The following is a 26,297-nucleotide window of genomic DNA, read 5'->3' as shown; positions in this document are numbered from 1 at the left end:
TTTCATCCAAATCGAAGCATAAATGCACTCCGTACTTTGTTAACAAAAATACATGGACAGACGGACGGACTGACAGACGGACATGCATAAATCGACTCAGAAAGTGATATATGGGGACTACCCCAAAAAGGGGCGAATATTAATCATTTTTGGGAGGGAGGTTTGTTACCATATACGACTACAAAAAACCAAATTACAAAGAATTTGGTTGAAAAACGCGTTCAAGAACCCCAAAATACCGAAAATTGGGGGGTACCCTTATATGGGGGCTACCCGAAAAAAATGGACCTATATTTATAATTTATAGTGGAGAGATTTGCTACATAATAAGAACTCGATTACAGTCAATTCGGTCGAAAAATACGATCAGAACCCCCAAAATACCAAAAATTTGGGGGTCCCGTTATATGGGGACTACCAGAAAAACTGGACCTATATTTACAATTTTTAGTGGTGTAATTTGGTACACAATAAGAACCCAATGTACAAAATTTCAGAGAATTCAGTTATAAAATGAGCCCAAGAACATCAAAATACTGAAAACTGGGGGTACCCTTATATGGGGGCTATCCGAAAAAATTAACCTATATTTATAATATTTAGTAGGGAGATTTGCTACCCATTAAGAACTCAAAGTACCAGATTTCAGTGGATTCGGCCGACAAATGCGATCAAAACCCCCAAAATACCGCAAAAATGGGGGTACCCTTATATGGGAGCTATCCGATAATATGGACCCATATTTATAATTTTTAGTGGAGAGTTGCTACCCAATAAGAACTCAAAGTACCAAATTTCAACGAACTCAATTAAAAAAACGCTCTAAAGAACCTCAAAATACCGAAAATTGGGGTAACCTTATATGGGAACTATGTCTAAACGTGGACCGATTTTCTCCAATTTCAATAGGGTTCGTCCTTGGGCCAATTAAGTGACCTGTGCCAAATTTCATCCAAATCGGATCATAAATGCGACCTGTACTTCGTTAACAAAAATACATTGACGGACAGACGGACAGACGTCCATGCATAAATCTACTCAGAAAGTGATTCTATGCATATTCTCAAAAGGAACCATGGGTCTATCTCGATTATTTTTGCCTGTTACAAACATATGCACAAAGACATAATACTCTGTACCACAGTGTGGTGAAGGGAATAAAAAGTTCTATCCACATACTGACAAGCCGACAAACAGACGGACAGGACCAAACCGACATAGGATATTATTCTGATTAAGAATATGACAAGTAAAACCATCTTGCCTTAAATCGGTATCATATAATCTAAACAGCATTTCTTGTATCTCCAAAGTGGTGTAGAGTATCATATAGGAATCCCGTCCGACTTTTGTCACTACACCAAGCCTACGTTATATTTTACCCACTTATCAGTCATCACATTGCCTGTGAAGACGAATTCTGTCATCACTTGTAATAAAAGTATTTTTTTTTTCGTCACTCCAATGACAACACATCCATTTTATGGTCGCTTGTCCACGCTTCTATAATGACCAAGCCAATGTAGCGTATGATAGCGAAATGTATGCGTAATGTGTCATAAAGGAACATACACACAAAAATTAATGAAATGCAAGAATTTTTATTCGAAAACAAAATGCAAGGAATCTGACACACAGTACAGCCAAAACCAACGAACAAACTTATTTCAAGAAAGTGAACTCATTGCAATTTAAATTCAATTTTATTTGATAGTTTTCATTTTTTTCAACAGATTTGTTTGGCATTTTAAAATGGTTTGGAAAATGAAGAAGAACAAACATAAAACTAAAAAATGAAAAACTATTTGTACAAATAAATGTAATGACAAGAAAGATGAACGAAAAAAAACGAAATAAAAATTCGTGTGTAATGAATGGATGTCAGATTTCGATTGTTATGTCCACAGCTAGAAAAAAAAGATTTTACTTTGTGAAAAAAAAAAACTATAAGAAAAAGTCATTGAACTTTGTATTGAAAAAAATTATTTTAATTTTTTACATATATTTTTTTCTTGGTAGGAAATATAATTTATAATTGAAATATGACTACAGAATGTGTTTTCTCCTTCTTCTTCTTGTTCTTGTGTACCCCTTAGGAAGAGATTTCTTTAGAAATCATGCGATTATTGCCTGTTATGTGTTCTTTTGGGTGACCACAAATTGGCGTCAATATAGTTCTTGCCTCGTTGTTTACTACTGTATGCCTGGCAAGGTCAATTTTGTTGTATATTTACTAAAAACCAACAACAACTCATACATTCCGTTCTTTTTGTCGATTTCTTTACATTATCAACGGCTGGCTGACTGGCTGGCCATTGTCTATAATGGACTGCGGGCTGTTTCTAATCTATTTTTTTTTACAAGTTCATCTAATGATTTGTTCTTCTTGTTGTGTATTTGGTTCACACTTCTTCCCAATTTGTTGCCAAAACGGATGTTATTTCTGTTTGATTTTATTTATTTTTTTTATTCCGTTTATTTGTTTTCTTTCTTCTACTTCATGCTTGTTGGATTGGATTTATCGTTTGTATTAACCCTCGCATTATTGATTGTGTATTTTTTTTTTACTTCAGATTTTATTACCCTTCATGAATGTCAAAATAAAAAAATTATATATGACTATATATTTTCTACATTCATAATTCGGTCACTGAACCGAATATTTTTGCATAGGATATACAAATTGTTAACATTCTCAATTGTTTCCAATTATTTTTGCCCTTGTTACTTCAGAATCCTAGTGCCAAAATTAGGGTTAATACAATAGAAAATGCGAAATTCTAATTATATCATAAATTAGTATTTTATTAAGTTCTTCAACATTTATTGTTAATAATCGTATACATTAACATAAGTTCCAAGCATCGTTGCGATACGCCACATTATGATTTGTATAATGTTTACATGAATGTCTTTTATAAGTCATAAAATGAATTTTTCTGATGTGAACTAAATTCCGTATGTGTACGAGTGAATCTAATTTTGGATACAACAATGTCTGTTTGCTGATGTAAATCTGCGCATAGTTTACGTATGTGAATAGATGACAGTAGTCACAAGGAATTAGATTGATTGGGCAATTAACGGTATGCACACAGAAAATATTTAGTTTTTGTTAGAATATAAAACGTTCGCAGGGGATATGAGGAGAGCGAATTTCGGATTATTTTCATAAAAAGATCGGAAACTTTATACATTTCTTCTAATAGGGTGTATGTTTGGAAAAGTAAAATATAAAATTAGAAACACTCAGGGGGGAAAAATAACAGAAACCAATAAAAACGTTGTTACATTTGGTCCGGCAGAACGTTTATACCTTCCACCATGGGGTGGGCAAATGTGGTGGACCGAATTAAAATCAACGACTCCAGTTTCTACCTTTGGCATATTTTCAAAATCTTGTTTCACGTGGTGAATAATTATCCAATAAAATACAAATTTGGACACTTTAGGTTTTTGTTAATTTGACCCTCGAAATATTGAACGATTATCATCTAAACAGTCGTTCTAGGTAGTTGGAGAGATCCCCTTCACCGTATAAAATATGTGATGTTGGGGATATAATAATGGCCTCTAGAGCGAATATGAAATCTGACAAAAATAAAGTTTTCGATTCTTTTCAAATTATATCAATTTACTATCAAATACTCGGCCTTCTCTATGGACGTCAGCAGAATACAAATCGGCCTTCTCCTATACGCATCTTCATTGGTCATTGCGAAATTTCAGGACGATTGGTTTATAACTGTGGCCTGTATCGAGTTTACAAATTATAATGGACAGACGGACGGATGGATAGACACACATACCTACATCGATTCAGCTATACTTAAAGATGGGTCTAGGATCAATATTTCGCGACTTTACAAACTCTTGGGGCTGTACAATGCTATAACACACTGACAACATAGTGGTGTAAGGTATAATTACAGACACTAAGTTTGAAAAACTAGACTGGGAAATTTTACATATTAAAAACCAGTAAACCAGTAAAACTATATAATACCCTTCACCACTTTGGATATATTCAAGATACATCGCATTTTTGAAAGATCAGTAAAATGAAATTGGGCCCATAAACATATATTTCTACAACCTATACTAAATTTGTCATTTGGTCAGATATAGAATTGCTTCTTACAATGGGACCAAATTATGTAAATCAATTTAAAGCATAATCAATCGGACACCCGTTAATTATTTGGACACATATCTGATAAACATGAGGAGTTTGGTGCACCATTTATTTAAAATCGGACGAAAATATTGTTACGTTCTTAGATTTTACTTAATCCCGTGTAGACGTTGTTTTATTTCCCAATACAGTTCGTACTAAATAAAACGCGGGTTCTTACTGATTACGATTATTACAATGATTTTATTGACACAACTTTACTTTGCACTTGACTTTACTTGATGGTTTCAATTCGCGATCTGATTCACAACTAACTAACTGCCTTGCCATTCCCCCTATTTATATGAGCCCTGCCTGTCGCTACAGAAGTTTCTAGACGATCTGGTAACACCTAGATTTGGAACAATCTACCAATGCAACAAACACATACAAACTTACATTGAGTGAACAATAACAACAACACATATACAGGCGAGGGAGTAACAAAGAAAGAGGAATTAAGCGAGCATCAATGATGACGTTTAACAAGAATTGTACGTCAAGAACAAAATAGAAAATGGAAGGATGTAGAAAAATCTATACAGTAGTTGTTGTTGTGAAGTTATTCGAATAAACTGCGTAGTAGAAATTTATGTTACAATTCAAATTCTTAAATTAACGGAATTCATCTAAATTAACTTAAATCTAAAGTTGTATTCGTAACAATATGTATAAAAGCTATATCAAAATCTAAGCGGATTTCATTGAAACTTGTCGCAGAATATCGGCCACATTTTGAGTTCTTGGTACATCATTTACTTAAAATCGGGAGAAAATCTGTATGGTAGCTCTATCCAAAATTGAACCGATTTCAATAATACTTTTAACATGCTAGGTTATATAAATTATATAACTTTGGGTCTTTGGTTCACCTTTTACTTAAAATCTGACGAAACTATACATAGGAACTATATCTAAATCTGAACCGATTTCAACAAAACTTGCTACACGTTATCTCATAATAACTTCAATAAGTTGTGCAAATTTTTGTGCTAATTGGACCCACATGGGGAGTCCGGTGCAGCATTTATTTCTAACTTCTAGGTTATACTAAGTTCATTACGAAAGATATATGTAGACTTTGGTGCACAATTTGCATTAAATCGGACTAAAATGTATATGGGAGCTATATCTAAATTTGGACCGGATTTCAGGAAACTTAACACACATCATTCTAGAACCACTTCGTTATGCTGTGTGATATTTGGTGCAAATCGAAAGATATATAGGGACTCTGCCGCACAATTTACATTAAATCGGATGAAAATATATATGGGAGCTATAATTAAATCAGAACCGATTTTCACGAAACTTAACATATATCATTTTAGACCTAATTCAGTACTCTATGCCAAATTTCGTGCAAATCAGAAGATATATAGGGACTTTGGTATACCATTTACCTTAAATCGGACGAAAATATATATGGGAGCTATATCTAAATCTGAATCGATTTTTCCAATTTTCTTTACCAAGAACAGGGATTGTCAAACCAGAGCAACTAAATCCATCTAGATATAGACAGTTGAGTGCAATGCCAAAACAAAGACCTATAATTATAATTTTTTGTGCATGCCAGCCTCCAAAACATGGACCAATAAAAATTACTTTCTGGAATCCCGAATGCCGAATTACAGGCCATTCGGTTGGAAAATGTGTTCAAAGCCTTCAAAGTATCGAAAATTGTACGGGACCTTTTATATGGAGCTATGTCAAAACATGGACCTATGTATAATAATCCTTTTTTGAGCAGATCTTTATCAGCCTCAAAACCCTTGAAATGCCAAATTAGAGGTTTTCCGGTTGGTACCATATTGAGCCTTGGACAAAACATGGGCCCATAATGGCCCATAATTTTCGGCATAGATGTGCTGTTAGTGTTGCTAAAATCTTAAAAACACATAAAATGTGACAGCACCTTTATGTCGGACAATTTCAAAAATTGGTCCCATATCAAAGTAGTTCAACACAAATCTGTGTCACTTCAATGGGAAAATGCGGCGAACCCCTTTAAAATACCGACAGCAGGACGGTACATTTTTGAGCCTATTTGAGCTTTGTCCAAACATTGGCTAATATTTTCGGCATATATTGATGTCCGGAACCCAAATATCAAATTTGAGCCAATACGATTGAAAAATACCAAATTGATGTGAAACTGCTTCTAAAACCTTCTAACCTCAAAAAAAAAAGTGTGGGATCTTTATGTGGGCCAGTGTCAAAACATGTTACTGCAATGGTTCTATTTTATTCTCCAAGAACCCTGATTTTCTTATTAGAGCTACTTCAAAGGGAAAATGTGGCCAACATTTTCCATATATCAACAGTGGCCTACTGTTGATATTTGGAATTTATATTTTTATACCCTTCACCACACTGTGGTACAGGGTATTATGTCTTTGTGCATATGTTTGTAACAGGCAAAAGGAAACGAGCTAGACACAGGGTTCCTTTTGAGAATATGCATAGAACCACTTTCTAAGTCGACATATATCTCCCATATATATGTTCGTTCGATTTCATGTAAATGGGATACAAAAGTCCCTATATATCTTCCGATTTGCATGAAATTTGGCATAGCCTTCTGAATTGAGCCTAGAATGATGTGTGTAAAATTTCTTGAAAATCGGTTCAGACTTAGATATAGCTCCCATATATATTTTCGTCCGATTTTATGTAAATGGTGTACAAAAGTCCCTATATATCTTCCGATTTGCATGAAATTTGGCATAGCGTACTAAATTGAGTCTAGTATGATGTGTGTAAAATTTCTTGAAAATCGGTTCAGATTAAGATATAGCTCCCATATATGTGTTCGACCGATTTAATATAAATGGTTCAACAAAGTCCCAATATATCTTTCGATTTGCACGAAATGTGGCATAGCGTACTGAATAAACCCTAGAACGATGAGTGTTAAGATTCGTGAAAATCGGTTCAGATTTAGATATAGCTCCCATATATTTTTGCCCGATTTAATTTTAATTTCGCACGAAATTTGACATGGCGTACTGAATTGAGTCTGGAATGATGTGAGTAAAGTTTCTGAAAATTGTCCTATTTTAAGACCCAAAGTTAGGCAGATTGCCACACAATTTTGCACAACGTACTAAAGTTTGTGTAACATAACATGTGTCAAGTTTTGCTGAAACCAGTTCGGATTTATTTTGCACAACGTACTTAAAATTGTTTAGCCAAGGGTGTGTCAAGTTTTGTTGAAATCCGTCCAAATTTAGTTGTATCTCCCATATTGTTTCGTCCGATTTTAAGTATGACCTAAAATATGACCATTAGGAACAAAACGTCGGCGCACAATGTCATACATCCCCCCACTAATAAATAGTTGTTTTTTTATAAAAACAACAAAGTGGAATCCAGCCTGACTATTTTGCAAAAAAATACAAATGGTATCCCAAATAAACCGCCAACACTACTAAAATTGTTTTCCATTATCGAAATCGAAAAATACAAGTAAAATGTCGTTATATTCGGACGTACCGAACTTTCTATATGCTTAACTATAAGATGGACACTTAAACTTCATGAAATCGAACCTATTAAAGGGTACTATGTCAGTTGCGTAGTTAGGGCTCTAAATCAGACGACATATACATTTCATGTTTTCTAGTTAAAACCGATTTTTAAGAGCTCGAATTGTCATGGTCTTCTTTTTTCCGATTTCTCCCAGGACTTACGGCCTTGGCTACGGAACAGTAGCTAGTAGTATAGTGCTATAATATTTTAGCTGAAAATGTCGGCCAAAAATTATCATTATCTTTCCAATTTCAACCGAAAAGATCCAACCGTTGGTTTCGATCTTCCATTTGACATTTCTTGCAGAGAGACACAATGAAATATTTTCTATTCGGAACTACTTGCTTACATTAACATCTAAAATTTTTCATGTGTAATAACAAAAATAATTTACAAAATTCTTGTTCACCTAAAAATATTTACATATTTACAATGTTATTCTTGGAATATCCCTGATCAAACGTACTTAGTCTACATTTTTGTATAATTCTTATTTATAAACTAATAGAATAGAACATAAATAAATCTGGCATTTGTTCATTTTCCACAGAAAAGGAATTTAAAAACAAATAACCAAAAATTAAAATCCCCACACTCCCCCAACTCAGCAAAGAAAAACGTGTATTCAATTAATTCATTATTTTGTATATTTAAAAAAAATCTATAAATTGTCTAAACAAAAAACAAAACAACAACAACAAATTCAACAGCAGGGCATGGGTGGTGGTGACGTGGATGATTCGGTGGCAGTTTTTGATGGCCACCCAATCGTCTGACCACAACCACTGCCCGAACAAATATAACACAACTATATACTCATTGGTATTTTTCCTTTTTTCTCTCTCTCTCCCGATTTTGTTTGGAACGATTGTTGTTTGGTTTTTATTTCCAGAATGTGACGTGAATTGTCACAAAAAATGTGAACGTCTTACGGCCAATTTGTGTGGCGTCAATCAGAAATTAATTGTTGAAGCTTTGGCCAACGTAAAAAGAGGTAAACGAAAAAAAATTGAAAACAAAAGATAATAAGTATACAAACAAAAATTAAAATAAAGATGTCTGCCGACAGACAGGCAGATATATAGCATCTTCTACATGGATAAAGGAATACGACCGAAGAAAATATGAACATCACATGATTTATAGAGAGGGCGCGCAAAGTTTTCATAATAATATGCAAAATATTTTTCTTATTTTGATATTCGTTCATGTTTTAAAATATTTTATGATTAACATTAAGTAATATTTTATTTTGTCCACAGGAATTCATAAATAAAACAGAGTGTGTAATATTAAACAAGTAAAAACGATGTTAATTTCGGCCGGACAGAACTTTTTATACTCATCACCATGAGGTGGCCATTCAAAATATCTATAATCAATTGGACATTTATTTAGAACCCAAATAAATATCCGTGGCACAAAATTCCCAACTACAGACACTCAGTTTGGACGGATATACTGAAAATTGGAGGTAACCTGATATTGGGGCTATACCAAAACTTCTACCGATATTGATAAAAAAATGAGATCCAATGATAACACAGAATATTAAACCAAAATACCGAAGGTACCATTGTGTGCGGTCTACCCTCGGTACTTGAGCAAGTGGTCCTATAGACTACAATTTCAAACGGGATTTATGTTTTGTGAGAATCTTATGATTTTGTTTGGGCCTCTTTCGAGAGTTTTCGTGTACACCACACGAACAGATAAAAAACTTTTCTTATAAAATTCGATATTGTCGAACACAAAAAATGGTTACATTAACCGAAATTCGTGATTTTGAAGGGTGGAAAACTTATTTTTGAAAAAAGTATCAATATTCTGATGGCCCTAGCCACATTTTCTATATGTGAGCACAGTGCACGTCGCATGTATAAGCGATTTGGATGATGTTTTGCACCAGTCACTTATTTGGCCAAAGAACAAACCCAATTGAAATTGTAATAAAAATTCGGTTCAGATATAGATATAGCTCCCATATATATATAGTTTCGTCGGATTTAATCTAAATGGTGCACCAAACTCTCAATATTTGTCCGATTATGACAAAATTTTGCACAGCGACTGACACAGGTTCAGATTGATGCATGCGAAGTTTTGATGAAATCGGTTCAGATTTTTATATAGCTCCTATATATAGCTTCGTCCGATTTAATATAAATGGTGCACCAAACTCCCAACATATGTCCGATTGAAACAAAAATTTTGCAGAGCATACTAAATTAAATCCAGCTTGATGTCTGTGAAATCGGTTCAGATTTATATACAACATCAATATATAGTTTCGTTTGATTTTATTTAATGGTGCCCGGTAGTACAAAATGAAAAAATTCGCTGTTGCAAACATAAACTTACTGTGAAAAAATTTCATTTCGGGGGGAGACCGGGCCCCCCGGGCCGCCCCCCTGCGTACGTCCCTGGTGTACGGTACCAAATTGAACATAGAATAACGTGTATTGGATTTTTCATATAATATATTATTCAGATGTTGGTATAGCCGCTCTATATTTTCTTCTAAGTTCATATAAATTGTGCATCAAATAATACGCGTTTCGTCCGATTCTATTTTGATGGTGCTCCGAAGATGATATGTCTGTTCTATCTACAGGACATTGTACATGTTTGTGTCTTGTACAGTACGGACTTGTGTCTTTTGTATGTACCCAAATTGGTGAATGGTATCATATAGTCGGCCCCGATCGACTTTTGAACTTTCCTTGCGGGTTTTTAAAATATTTTAGCGGCATTTTCCAACCAAGGAGCCTGTAAATAAATTTTTGAAAAACATTTTGCATAAAAGGACCATATTTTGACATAGCCACCATAGCAACCCCGACAATTTTTAGATCTTTTAATGCTCGGAAATGCATTTTCCGAAGTATCTTCAATTAGGTACTTTGAGATTTGAATCCCATATCATGGTCCTAGTGGTATAAAAAGCGTATTCCATATACAGGGTCAGATGTGAAAAACTGCAACTAACTTCAGACTGCTGTCATTCCCAAGCCACTCGTCCGACAGCTATTAAAATTATTCCAGTGACAGCTCATTATATTGTTTACAAGCATACAAAAGCATTTTGGTAAGAATTTTCGAGAAAAATAGTTATTCGTGGTGGAATTCAAGCGTCATGGTGCGATTTTTTTATATTTGGATGAAAAAACACAAGTGGCTATCGTTAGAGCACTACAGCATTTAAATGTGAATAAATCTTTTGTGTCTCGTACCATCGCTCGTTACCGTGATATTGGTAGCGTAGCCCGACGTCAAGGAAGTGGACGGAAGAAAACAGCAACATCAGCAGAAATGATTCGAAAGAGGCGACTTGATCGAAACCCGCGTCGTAGTGGCGCAAAATGGGTAGTGAGCTGAACATATCGCAATATTCCATTCGGCAAATATTGAAAAATGAGCTAAGGGTAAAGCCATTGAATTCCAAAAAGTGCAAGGAGTTACCCCGCAACAGAAATGAAATAGACTCAATAGAGCTAAAGAGTTGTTTCGCTTGGCCGAAAGCAGTGAACTACCGAATTTGGTTTTCTCCAATGACAAAACATTCGTTGTCCAGCAGTTTGTAAACAAACAAAATAATAGTGTTTACTTGGCAAAGAGGTCAGCTGAAAATTTGCACCTTCGGTTGTTATCGTACTCAGCACGCTGTTATCGTACTCAGCACGCTGTTATCGTACTCAGCACGCGCCACCGAAGTCTGGAGTATTTTGGAAAGTAAGGTTGGCACTAACAAATGCCAAAGTGTCGATCACCTCAAGCAAGCGATTGGCCGTTTGAAGGACATAGTGCAATTTTTATGCCCTCCACCATAGTATGGAGGATATTTTTCCGTTTGTAACTCATCGAAATAATAATTTCCGACCCTATAAAGTATATATTTTTTTGTCAGTATAAAATTCTATGACGATTTAAGCATGTTCGTCTGTCCGTCTGTGAGATAGAACCCCAAAATTTTGTATAGAGTCTGTCTTTTGCAGGCAGGTCAAGTTCGAAGATGGGCTATATCGGTCCACGTTTAGGCATAGCTCCCATATAAGAGTACCCCCCAATTTTCGGTATTTTGAGGTTCTTGAGCGGGTTTTTCAACCGAATTCGCTGAAATTTTGTACCAAATCTCCCCACAAAAAATTATGAATATAGGTCCATTTTTTCGGATAGCCCCCATATAAGGGTACCTCCAATTTTCGGTATTTTGGGGTTCTTGAGCGCGTTCTTTAACCGAATTTGCTGCAATTTGGCATTTTGTATCCGTATATGGTAACAAATCTCCCTACCAAAAATTATTAATTTTCGCCCCCTTTTTGGGGTAGTCCCCATATAACCCCCTTTTTATATAAAAAAATATCTGATTTGTTCCGCGTTTTGTGTTTTGTTCTAAGACTCTGTTGTAATCATTTCTCCTGCGGAGGATAGCGAGATAAAAAATTATAACGTAAGGTTCGCCCTGTGTGGAGGTTCCAGAAGGAGTTCCCTATCTTTGAATTTGAACTAAATTTGGAAGAAATAATAATATGGGCAAAGTTTGGATGGAATCTTAATTTTCTGAAACGGATTTTGTCCAAAGAAACATGGGGTCTAGAACCAATATTTCGGTGATGCACATTTTCACCGTGTTAAATTGTATACACCATCATTAACCATAAGACTGAGGGTATAATTATCCATTAAAAATTTCTGAAATTTGTATTATGGTTTACATAATCCCTTTTTTAGAAATGTCGGTATAGGTCCACTTTTTGGTATGTTCCCTATATTTTCAATTCTAGTACCTGTCAGTATATCTATGGTGAAGTTCGGTCCGGTCGAACTTAACGCTTTTTCACCATTGCGGACCGATCTGACATTTGTGATTTTCTTTTCCCCATTCCGTAAAAGTAAAAGTAAAGTAAAAACGTCGTTAAATCGGGTCAGAAATTGCTTTTTATACATTATTTTTTCCAAAATTACAGTCACTTAGGTAGGAAAACCGATAATTAAACAGAGCTTTTGTGTGGGGGCTATTCCAAATCATTAACATATGTTGTATAATTTCTGTAAATATTTATGTGGGGCCTATATGAAAAGTCGATCTATATAGACAATTGTGTAGAGGCAAATTGGCCAATGGAGATTTTCTATTCAATAAGAATTCAAAATATAAAATTACAGCCAAATTGGTAGAAAAATGTGCCACAACCCGCCAACATGCCGAATAATTAGATGAACCAGTATATGGGTGCTACACGGAAACATAGGCCACTATTGAGAATGCAAAAAAATGCAGTCAAATTGAATAAAAATCGCACCCAAATTCCGTAAAATATTGATCATTTTTAGTAATGTTATAAATACTATACCAAACATAGAGAATACATTGCTCTCCGTATTTGGACGAAACGTAAACACTACGCAACAGACAAAACATAGTCGTTATAACAACAGATACAAAATAAATAAACAAAGAAATTTATTTTTAATGAAATAGAAAATGTAAAGGTATAGAACATAATGATGCTCATTACTGCAACCTTGACCGACTTCCACGAGTTTGTCGTCTCTAGTATCATTAGCATCGGCTGTCATTAACCTCATAAACTGTTGACGTAAATTGGCAGCAAACCTTCAAGAATTGATTTTTTCAACAAAGCAATAACTATAGTTGTCTCTAATTACCCCAAAAATAAGCCAAAATGGCTTTCCTTGAAACCCCAAAAACACATGTGTGCAAAAATAATTATGTGATGTTCATATTTTTCGAGAAGTCTATATGACATGTTCTAGCCAAAAAAAAAATATGCAATCATATATATTTAATAATATTTTGTTGTACAGGTGCTCGTGAAACCAGAGATTCACCCAGTACGCCGCCCAGTTTAAATCCAGCATATAAAATTGAACCAAATGAAGAACAAGATGGTATGGAGAATAATTATTTTTGAAAAATTTTTAACCAGCAAACAAGTGATCACTACTTTGTATCTTTAAGTTTATATTTTTAACTTTATTTAGTTAATTTTTTATGTGAATTTAATTTTATCTAATGTTCTCCCCCCTCTCTAGAAACTTCATATACATATTCACAATTCCAAAAATCCGGACGTTTTACACCGCCAGCCACAATTATACCTAGATTTAAGAATTATTCAGTTGATGATTTTCATTTCCTAGCTGTGCTAGGTAAAGGCAGCTTTGGCAAAGTAAGTTTCCAAACAGCGACATATTTTTTCGTTTAATGTATGTTATCGTTAACCGATTAATTTTTCTAGGTCCTATTAGCTGAATTACGTGATACAACTTATTATTATGCAGTTAAATGTTTGAAAAAAGATGTTGTCCTCGAAGATGACGATGTCGACTCAACGCTGATAGAACGTAAAGTTTTGGCCTTGGGCACAAAACATCCGTATTTGTGTCACCTGTTTTGTACATTTCAAACAGAGGTAAGTGTCGAAAATTGTTTTGTTGTCTAGTATAGACGATTAAAAGATATATGGGAATTTATTTATATTTGGTTTTTATGTGCACATGCGAAATTGTATCAATTAAATTAGTTTAATCGGAAATTGAAATTGCCTTTAAGAAAAATTTATTGGATCACAGGTAGATAGTATAAATAAATTACGTTCGATATTCGAAGCATAAAAACTCAAGATATTCTACAGGAAAGTTATACCAATCATGTCATGAAGGGTCGTATGAACATATACAGCAATTAAAATATAGGCCGAAATATCTAAATCCAGAGACGACAAAAGTTAAAACCATGGGACAATTTTAAAAATATTTGGCTGTTTGACTCTGGTGGACCTGGCCACTCTGGCTATATACAAGAGGGGCACTAAACATCTTTTTGTAGGACATAATAAATTATATGTATGGCAAATACCGGGTGAGATAAAAAACTGCAACAAGCATAATACAGAGTATTATGCTTTGCGCATATGTGTTTAACAGGCAAAAGGAGACGAGATACACACATGGTTCCTTTTGAGAATATGCATAGAATCACTTTTTAAATCGATTTATGCATGTCCGTCTGTCCGTCTGTTGGTGTTAAATTGTAAACAAAGTACAGGTCGTTCGATTTGCACGAAATGTGTCATGGCATACTAAATTGAGCCTAGACTGACGTCTGCCAAATTTTGTGAAAATCGGTTCTGATTTAGATATAGCTCTCATATATAGTTTCGTCCGATTTTATGTAAATGGTGCACCAAATACCCTATATATTTCGATGTCTGCCATGTTTCGTGAAAATCGGTTCAGGTTTAGATATTTTCCTCCGATTTAATGTAAATGGTGCACCAAAGTCCCTATATATAAAGATTTGCACGAAATTTGGCATGACGTACTGAAGTGAGCCTAGAGTGATGTGTGTGATATATATTTTTGTCCTATTTAATGTAAATAATGTACCAAAGTTTTTATATTGCATAGCGTACTGAATTTAGTCCAGAATGATGTGTGTCAAGATTCGTTAAAATCTGTTGAGATTTAGATATAGCTCCCTTATATTATCGATTGATTATATAATTGACGCGCCAATGGTTGATAGGAACAAAACGTACTGAAATTAGTATAACCTAACCTGTGACAAGTTTCGTTGAAATCAGTTCATATTTGGATATAGCTTCCATATATATTTTCGTCCGAGTTTAAGTAAATGGTGCATCAAACTCCTCATGTTTGTCACATTGACATGAAATTTTGAACAAGGAAATTGAGCATAGAAAAATTGAGCATAGAATAACGTAGTTGCATTTTCTAGATATACAGACATATGCCAACGGATGTCCTATTGATATTTCTTTGAAGTCGATTTACATACTTTTGTGCCATTGTAGCAAACGAATAACATGTTTATGGATTAATCTAAGTCGATTCACATTTAGATAAATATCCCATATTTTAGTTCATCAAATTTCATGTTAATAGTCCTGTTTAATATACCCATAATGGTGAAGGGTACCATATAGTCGGCCCCGTCCGACTTTACTGCTTTCCTTACAGTTATTTTTTTTATTTTTATTGTATGAAACCAAAAATGTCGGAAATAGCATCAAATTTTAGAATAAGTTAGATTTGATCAAATTGGTCACCTTTAGCACGAATGCAAACGCCAATGAAACCGTTATACGCTGCCCGAATGTTGGTCTGCGGTATTTTCCGGCAAATTCCCGGCGAAGCGCTTGCTTGAGGTGATCGACACTTTGCTATTTTTTACTGCCAAACTTGCTTTTAAAAATACTCCAGACACAATATCCGGAGCTTTTGGTGGCTATTGTGCGCTGGAAATGAAGCGAGGAACCTCATTTTGTAAGCATTCTTGGGTGGCGCGTGCTGAGTGCGATGGTGCTGAGTCCTATTGGAATGTCCAAGGTCTCCGGCCAAAATGTTTGCGTGCTCAAGGCTTTGATGCACCCCCAGAATATTTTCGCCATGATATTCGGCATTTATTGTGATGCCAAGGTCGATAAATATGAGCGGAGAGCGACCATCGGCTGCTATGGCGGTACACACCATGACCATGGCCGGCGCTTGAGTTTTGGTGGCCAATCGAAGCCACTTGTGGTTTTCCAGCCAAATATGAAGAAATCACACTATCACGCTTGAATTCCATCACAAATAACTTTTTTTCTTGAAAATTCTCTCCAAAATGCTTTTGTGCGCTTGTAAACAATATAATGAGCTTTAACTGGAATAATGTTAACAGCAGTCGGACGAGTGGCTTAGAAATTACAGCAGTCTGAAGGTGGTTGCAGTTTTTTCATCTCACCCTTTATATCTTATTTGCAATACCAAACATCCTAGGAGAACTAGCAATGACTGTTCAAAATTTCAGTGTTTTTTTTAATATTGCGATCCATATCGTGATTTCAACAGGCGGACAGACAGACGGACATGCATATATAGACATAGAATTTTATTCGGATCCAGAATATATATACTTTCTGTGGTGAATTTTTCATGGTGTTGCAAACTAAATGACAAATTGCGATCCATATCGGGATTTCAACAGGCGGACAGACAGACGGACATGCATATATCGACATAGAATTTTATTCGGATCCGAAATATATATACTTTATCTGGTGAATTTTTCAGGGTGTTGCAAACTAAATGACAAATTTAAATCAGAATACTAATGCAGTAGACATCGTGCATACAAACATACAAACGCCTAAATGAAGTGTTTTCGATTCCATCGATATAATCCAAACATTTAGTAATAATAATAATAATAACATTAGGTTGGGGAGAAAGAAACCCATTATTTTTATATGCACTATATGCATTATATGTTTATAGGACTTTGTTACAATTTTAAAGGCATTTCTCGATCATTTCTCCGATTTTATCGACAACCGGCCTACCTGTGCGAAACGCATCTTTAACATCAAAAATTCCTGAACGGAATCTACGAAACCAAAATTGCACATAATTAGTTGTTACTGTAAAATGTAACGATTTTTCTCTTTGTTCACTTCCATTTTGAACACCCTGTAACTTCACAACTGAATGCACCAAACAAAAAACAGCGAAATTTCACCCTTCCAACGAGCATAAATCTGAAATGGTTTGATAGATATTTTACGTGAAATCTATCAGTACAGCCATCTGCCGAACAAATATTGGATTTATTTTTCCCCAACCTAATACATATATAAAATTCTTATCATACATGACTAAATCACCTGCGAATTTATAACTGGACTAATAGTTTGGTAAGCAATAAAATCAATGAGAGGCATGTTTCTGTTTTGAATTACTTAATTAAAAAACATAAATACGTATGTAAATATATTAAACATTATAAAAAAAAATTGTTTTAATACCGTTCCTTTCCATATAATTCGTGAACGTTAGACACGCGTCTGTATCTTGTATATATAGCAAATAAAACACATAAAACAGAAAGACCCCAAAAATAAAGGTAAAATAATCTAATTTTATAATAAAATGGCCATCATTGAAGCTATTTTTTGTTTGCACACAAGAAACACTGTCGCTGCCGACAAATGAAGACTCATTCATTTGTTCTTCAGCGATGTAGACCCCAATTCATAACAACCAATCGCCCTCATACCTGGGGGCGATGCGGCTAAAATGCGCTACCGCCATTCAAGTGCCAATGACCATTTTATGGATCAGGGTACATTTCAAACAAATTGAACTAGATTCGTAATGGGAATAGGCTGCATACCTAGACACCAAAGCACACACACACACACATACGCACCCATTAAAGACGCTTATGTTTCAAGTAAATTCTTGATTTACTCGCTCACGTATCGTCCGTGCCATACCATGCTATGCCATATGATTTGTGTACAAAAAATGTCGATTTCCACCTACAAACAAAAACGAAATGTTTGTTTTGTCATACCCCGCCACCATCGTCGTCTTCACCATGGGGGGATTTGCACAGCATAATGTGATGGCGTAACCCAGCAGCTATGCTAAAATCTCATCATTATGTTTAGTTAAACATACTTAAATTTAGATGCAAACAAAAAAATGTGTGTGTGCGGACAGTCAGGCAAACGTCGGACAGACAGTGATAATATCAGTGATTTGTTCGCTTGTATCTTTTACATAAAATTTCGTATTTTATTTTAGTTTTTTTGTTGTTATATTAAAATTGTTGTACTTTTTTTGGTTATTTTTATGCGTACTTATCAAAAGATCACAAGTCACAGGCAACCGAACAAGAAGAACAAAAAATAGAATAGCGCACGCCTCTCTATGGGGGCGGTATATTGTGAAAACCTTTAGTGTTTGCTACATGCAAATGAAAATAAAAAACGCAACAACAACAAAAACGCTATTAATAAGTCACGACGACCCTGTATTTTATACACTTTTATACATCGTGATGATATCCGCATGTTGGTTCCTCTTCTTGGCATAGCCGGTTCAGTATCCCAATTAAATTTAATTGAACTGCGTATTTCCACAAATTAGCAGAGAGGAACCAAAGCCAAATAACGCGTGATTAATTAATGGTATTTTAATGATTTAGGTTAATTGCAGGTGCTTCGATAGGAAATTAAATTGTTTTTTAGGTTTTGTATATACATTGACATTACATGCTTGTGAGGAGTAGGAGAATTAAGGGCGCACATCTTTTTTAAAATCTTTTCCATAATGTATGTAATTCTAATAATATCGTACCGGAAATTGTGTTAAAATTCTAATTCAATGTTTACATATATGAGGCACCTGATTGGACCCTCTTTCACCAAATATAACTAATGAAAGATTTAGGGGCTAAGCCAATGATTTTAAATAACTAATTTTTTATATATTATGTATGGGTATTATGAGTTTTGAAAAATTTTGTAACGTGACGAAATGTTGGTAGTATAGCAATCCGTATATCACGACTAGCTGAATATGTCTATATACATATATGTTTTTTTGTTTATCCATTGCAAGCCGCAATCGCCATGAAATTTTGCATTTAGATTGGGTACTGGGCAAAGACGACACCTATAGTAGGACAAAACATTTTTTTTTTTTGTAATTTTTTCTGACCGCTCTAGAGGCGACCATTATGATTCACACATTGCAGTGACTGTTGTTGTATCTCTTATTGATGTGTATTTTATGCTTAATCTTGTTCTGTTTCTAACGCCAGTTTCAAAAGGGCTTGTAATGGCAGCCGCTGCGGGTGTTTTCCGAGGATTATATCCACCTTGAGTTTTCGAATTGCTTGATCTTAAGGTTATTTTTTTTACATCTAGACCTCTCCCTCGAGATCATAAAGCTCCTTCCTTACATGCCAGGGTGGTGGTGATGTGTTAAAGATAGGATATTCATCCCCTCCTGTAAATTGTCTATTGGAGTCATAGGTAATCACCCCGTTCATGCATTACGTTGCATTTATCAGCATTTATCACGATACAAACGATTTACTAACTGGGAAACGAAAACCGAAATTTCACTTCGTCTACCAGATCACAATACGATCCTATAGGCGGAGGTTCAAACTATTATATAACGGAGTGTCTGAACTGGCTTTGTGCAAACTCTTGTGTAGTGAAAACTCTGTCCTGGATAGCAAACAAGCTATAAAAACAATAACCTCTAAAACAGTTATATCCAAAACTGTTTTAAAATGTATAAAAACTATAAATAAATTTCCGTCTCGTACGGATACCGATATAAGTACTTTGATCGGTATTTTCATAAGACATAACAGCCTGCCGTCCCACTTACAGAAGATTGGATGCGAGGGAAACAACTGGTGTAGAGCATGTGGAGATGACAGCGGAAAAAACGTTAGAGCATTTCCTGTGCCACTACCCAGCCTTTTAAAGCTTCCGAACAAAAGTCGTAGGAAATTACACCTTTCGTAAGGGGATGAGGGGGATAACTTCAAAACAGAATTCCTAGTCGTTTAGGACAATCAAATTCAAAGAAGGCTTCTTCTAACATTATTCTTTAATGAGTGTTTTTATGTGACATTACTCAAAAACTATTAATCAAATCGGTTCCAAATTTTAACACGTTATTCTGGACCTACATAGATATTGTATAAACTGGAATAAGTCCAATAAGCAAAGTAGTAAAGTCGGATGACTATATGATACCCTTCACCTAACAAACCTCGGATTTTTTTTTTTTTTTTTTTTTTTTTTTTTAAGGACCATTCACATGAAATTGGACTAAATTAAATATGTGATCTGTATCTATATGTGAACCGACTTAACCGCTACGATCAATAACGGGGTACATTTGTACATGTTTATAACTCATCGACCCTATAAATTTATATGTTCATGATCAGCGTAAAATTCTATGACGGTTTAATCATGTCCATCTGTATGTCTGTTGTAATCACTCTAGGCTATACACGAATTGAAATAGATCGACAAAATTTTGAATAGAGTTGTATTTTTTCTGAAGCCAGGCGTACGTCCCTGATGGGAGCTATATCTAAATCTCAACCGATTTTTCCCAATTTCAATAGGGTTCGTCCTTGGGCCAAACAAATGAGCTGTGCCAAATTTCGTCTAACTCGGATCATAAATGCGACCTGTACTTTGTTTACAATTTAACATGGACAGACGGACGGACGGCATAAATCGGCTCAGAAAGTGATTCTATGCATATTCTCAAAAGGAACCATGGGTCTATCTCGATTATTTTTGCCTGTTACAAACATATGCACAAAGACATAATACCTGTACCACAGTGTGGTGAAGGGTATAAAGACTTCAAAATTATCCACATTTTTGGGGGTGTCTTTATTTGTGGGCAATTCAAAAAATTGCTCCAATATTCATAATTTTGGCAGGAAGATTTGGTATCCAATTAGAACCTATTATACCAAAATATAGCCTATTCTGTTAAACACTTATTCAAAATCTTCAAGATCTGCGTATTTTGGGTATACCCCAAAAATTTCACCAATATTGATAATTATTTATAGCATATGGGAATTTCAAATACCAAATTAGAAACCATTTCGGTTGAAAAACGTCCCCAAAATATTGACCATTATATGGGGACTACCCAAAAAAGTAGTTCGATGTTTATATGTTTTAGTACACCGAATTAGGTCGGAAATCGGCTGAAAACCACCAAAATAGGCTGGAGTGATAACAAGAGACAGACAGACACACATGTACGGTGATCAAGAATATATATACCTTAAAGGGTCGGAAATAATTATTGCGATGAGTTATAAACTTGAAAAACAATCTTAATATACCCTCCATACTATGTGCAGTTCCTCTGAAAAGTTGAAGATTACATTCAAAAAGTTCAAATTAAAGCAATTGTAATCGTTTTGATTCACATATGCTTCTACATTATTATACCCTACACAACTATGTTGTCAGGGTATTATAGCTTTGTGCAGCCCCAAGAGTTTGTAACGCCGCGAAATATTGGTCCTAGACCCACCTTTAAGTATACCAATCGTCATATCTCGACTAGCTGAGTCGATCTAGACATGTGTGTCCGTCCGTCCGTCTGTCCATTATATTTTGTAAACACGATACAGGCCACAGTTATGGACCAATCTTCACGAAATTTTGCATGTAGGATGGGTTCGGCCTAATGAAGACCCCTATTGTTTTTGGTAAATATCGGATAATATTTAGGGGATGAAATGGACCAAATATTTAATTTTTGTCGGTTTTTCTGGTCGCTCCAGAGGCCGCAATTATGGCCCAAACATCTCGAATTTTTACATGGAGAAGGGGATTGGGCCAAAGAATAAGCATACCTGTTTTGATAAAGATCGGTCAATATTTAGCGGGTCAAATGGACCCTGACTTTTGTGTGAAAAATTACAAAATTTGTATTCTATGGCGTATATATTATCTCCTGGAGGACATAGAGTCGAGAAGTTGATAGTATTTCCAAGAGGAGCGGTTGACCTTTAAATTGATACCAATTTTACTGTGGTATGTACACGGATGTGGGAGTTACACGTAAATATTTACAGGTGCTTATGCATTCAGATATTATTTAGTAACCCATCACCACACTAGACGACTGATGGCTTTGAAATTTTGCATGAGGTTTTAGTTATGGTCAAGGACAACGCTTATAATTTTCGGTGATGATCAGATACCAATTCGGGATGAAGTGGACCGAAAACTTTTTTGATTGTTTTTTTTTTCGAGACGATCTATAGGCCACAATTATAAACCGAACATCACAACACCACCCACGGTGAAGGGAATCTGGACAAGTAATTAGAGGGGCGGCTGTACTGAATATTAGTAATATTCGGAAAATATGTCATTGTAAGCAAGAGGTGCTGTTGAACTCTAATCGGACAAGAGGCTGCAAATATCAAGAAATATTGCCGAGGGTCGAAATAAAAATCCGCAGAAAGCTAGATTAACGTGATAGTTGTGTAGGGTATCGTATGGTCGGCCCCGTCCGACTATACTGCTCCGCTCACTGGTTAAATATGGTTTAATACAAAAACATTATCTCTGAACCGTATTATTTAACTTGTCCTGGGAAGCGCTGACAAACTACAAAGAACAGCTTGCAGAAAGCGGTCTTCATCGAATTGCATTCTATCTAATGGGTGAATGGTTTTTCTTATCGTTTTTCACAAAACTAATACCCATTTCAAATAATTGTGTTCCTAAAAATGTTACTGACTAATAGAAAATAGTATAATATAATTTTAATTGTCTCTTTAAAAGAGATTGCATAGAGTGAGCAGATGCAATTAATTGACAATTACGAAAACAGATTTTCATTCATTTTCTTCGACTTCCTCTTCATCCTATCGTAAACATGTTCACGCACCAAAGATGCCGTCAATAGCGTCTCACTTTCTCGTATTCGTTTTGTTTTTTTTTTCGCTTACAGAAATTTTCATTCACATTTCGAAGACAATCGAAGCGTATTCGCATTGACACATATATTTTCTTACGCATTAAATGCCATAGTGGCACAACGACAAAAAACAGAACGACAGAACATTTTAATTGTTTATGACATTGTAGGTGAAAATTAAGTCAAGTGCACAGGTACATCTATCTATCAAGATGGATCCTTGGAAAGACCAAAGTACAATAATTTCTTTTTTTATTTTTACTGTACGGGAAACGAAATACTAAAATAGAGTAGAGTACAAATCAATAACACAAATGTCATGACATTCATGCATGGGCAGAGATTGGGAAAACATTTAAGAATTTGTTTAAAAATATCGTATCTAGTAAGCAGAAAATTAGTAATGAATGATTCATGATGATATATTGGGATAATGGTGGACATAATTTGTGGCGAATCATTAACTTATATATTTGGCGTTGAATACGCTGTATCGAGAATCTTCAAGCAAATAATGGGTGACAATGTTTCTAGAGCAATTTTTTTTTTCAAATAAAAAAATAATTTATAATTATAGTACTCTTCGTAGGATGGTATGGAATTTAATATATCTTTGACTATTGACAATTTTATGAAGATATGGTGTCATACTTCTTCAATTATTGTCTGTTTAACGGTTTTGTTTTTCACTTTTTTCAGAGCCATCTATTCTTTGTAATGGAATACTTGAATGGTGGTGATCTAATGTTTCACATACAGGAAAGTGGACGTTTCACAGAGGAACGTGCACGTTTTTATGGTGCTGAAATTATATCGGGTCTGAAATTTTTGCATAAAAAGGGCATTATATACAGGTAATTTCAAAATAAATAAAATGTATTTGTAGTCTTATAATTCTCTCTCTTTCTCCCCTTTATCTGAACAGAGATCTCAAATTGGATAATGTTTTGCTGGATTACGAAGGACATGTACGAATTGCCGATTTTGGTATGTGTAAATTACAAATCTATTTGGATAAAACAGCTGATAGTTTCTGTGGTACACCGGATTATATGGCGCCTGAAATAATTAAGGTAGGTTATAAACAAGAACCAATGGAGTGGAAATGTAATTACCCATAAATATATACATATATTTATACCCATCACCACACTGTGGTACAGGGTATTATGTCTTTGTGCATATGTTTGTAAAAGGCAAAAGGAAACGAGATAGACACATGGTTCCTTTTGAGAATATGTATAGAATCACTTTCTAAGTCGATTTATGCATGTCCGTCCATCCCTATATAAGTCCTTATATATCTTCTGATTTGCACGAAATTTGTTTTCGAGAAAATCGGTCCAGATTTAGATATAGCTACCATATATAGTTTCGTCCGATTTCATGTAAATGGTGCCCCAAAGTCCCTATATATCTTTCGATTTGCACGAAATTTGGCGTAACGTACTGAACTGGGCCTAGAATGATGTCTGCCCAGTTTCGAGTAAACAGGTCCAGATTTAGATATAGCTCCCATATATAGTTTCGTCCGATTTCGTGTAAATGGTGCACCAAAGTCCCTATATATCCTTCGATTTGCACGAAATTTGGCATAACGTACTTAATTGAACCTAGAATGATGTCTGCCAAGTTTCATGAAAATCGGCCCTGATTTAGATATAGCTCCCAAATATATTGTTTCGTCCGATTTCATGTAAATGGTGCCTCAAAGTCCCTATATATTTTCTATTTTGCACGAAATTTGGTACAGCCTAATCATTTAGGTCTGGAATGATGTCTGCCAAGTTTCATGAAAATCGGTCCTGATTTATATATAGCTCCCATATATAGTTTCGTCCGATTTCATGTAAATGGTGCACCAAAGTCGCTAAATATCATTCGATTTGCACGAAATTTGGCATAACGTACTGAATTGAGCCTAGAGTGATATCTGCCTTGTTTCGTGAAAATCGGTCCAGATTTAGATACAGCTCTCTTTTATTATAGATTGATTTTAAGTAATTGATGCACCAAGGAACCAATAGGAATAAACCGTTCTGAAATTAGTATAACTTAACCTGTGACAAGTTTGAAATCGCTTAATATTTGGATAGAGCTTCCATATATATATTTTCGCCCGATTTCAAGTTAATTGGGCATCAAACTCCTCATGTTAGTCAGATTGACATCAAATTTTGCACAACGTACAAAATTAAGTATAGAATTACGTAGTTGCGTTTTCTAGATGTATAGACATAGCCCAACGGATTACCTATTTATATTTGTTTGATGTCGATTTACTTACTTTTGTCCCATTGTAACAAACGAATGACAAGTTTATGGATAGATCTAAGTCGATTCACATTTAGATAAATATCACATATTTTATGTTTAATATACTCATAGTGGTGAAGGGTATCATATAGTCGGCCCCGTCCGACTTTACTACTTTCCTTACTGGTTTTGTTTGTAAATGGTAAAGCAGCCAACTCCCAAGCTAATGTTATGGCTACGCCTCTGATTTGCATTAGTTATTGACCTTCTTTAAATTTTGTGTATTTCAGGGCGAAAGTTATAATCAAAATGTCGATTGGTGGTCCTTTGGCGTTTTATTATATGAAATGTTAATTGGACAATCACCATTCAGCGGTTGTGATGAAGATGAACTATTTTGGTCAATATGCAATGAAATTCCATGGTTCCCAGTTTATATATCAGCGGAAGCTACAAGCATACTGAAAGGGGTAAGTTACTAAATCTTAATTATTGAAACCTAAGCCTAATACATGGTTAGCCATTTCGTAATTTAAATAATTTTTCATGATACAGTGAACTCTCGATAATGTCAACACTCAAACTTGCATCAAAGTAATAAATAAATCAAGGAATTAGCGATAAATAAGCTGGTCGAATCGAAAATGTGAACAAATTAATTGGTTCATAATATCCAGATTTCACTGTTTTGGATGATCACATTATTGAGAATTCACTGTAAATATTATTTATTGTAAAATATAAACATTGACATTATGTTCTACAACATTTAAATGACCTCCATTCTATCATTAATTCTCTTGCGGTAATTTTGAACCAAATTTTGAGACATATCGGGCGGTATTTTAGTCGATGAATGTTGAAGCTGAAGGTTTTTCCGCATAAACACATTATTTCGAGTCTTGGTGACTAGTTGATATCGCAACGACGAAACATTTCGCGGCTGGGAAATGTCTCTTGCAATAAAGCCATAACCTCTCCGTCTTGTTGAAGACACATATTCTCCTAGTCGTATTCTTTA

At 34.9% G+C, this 26,297-nt stretch overlaps 1 protein-coding gene across 1 annotated transcript in view; it reads left to right on the top strand.

The window, feature by feature from the left end:
• Positions 1 to 26,297, top strand: part of LOC133321514 (putative protein kinase C delta type homolog) — a 90,920-nt gene that overhangs the window by 61,164 nt on the left and 3,459 nt on the right. Inside the window, exons 5-11 of the mRNA XM_061530598.1 lie at positions 8,601 to 8,702; positions 13,538 to 13,621; positions 13,766 to 13,902; positions 13,972 to 14,145; positions 23,720 to 23,874; positions 23,946 to 24,093; positions 25,567 to 25,746. Of these exons, the coding sequence (XP_061386582.1) occupies positions 8,601 to 8,702; positions 13,538 to 13,621; positions 13,766 to 13,902; positions 13,972 to 14,145; positions 23,720 to 23,874; positions 23,946 to 24,093; positions 25,567 to 25,746 (980 nt within the window). The remainder of the gene's footprint in view (positions 1 to 8,600; positions 8,703 to 13,537; positions 13,622 to 13,765; positions 13,903 to 13,971; positions 14,146 to 23,719; positions 23,875 to 23,945; positions 24,094 to 25,566; positions 25,747 to 26,297) is intronic.

This window comes from Musca vetustissima, unplaced genomic scaffold (genome assembly GCF_032173495.1).
Source record: "Musca vetustissima isolate MV318-11 ecotype Yass unplaced genomic scaffold, APGP_CSIRO_Mvet_v1 utg21938, whole genome shotgun sequence".
In the NCBI taxonomy this organism is placed as follows: domain Eukaryota; kingdom Metazoa; phylum Arthropoda; class Insecta; order Diptera; family Muscidae; genus Musca; species Musca vetustissima.
The sequence above is the reverse complement of the archived record's forward strand: the minus strand, read 5'-3'. Positions and strand labels throughout refer to the sequence as shown.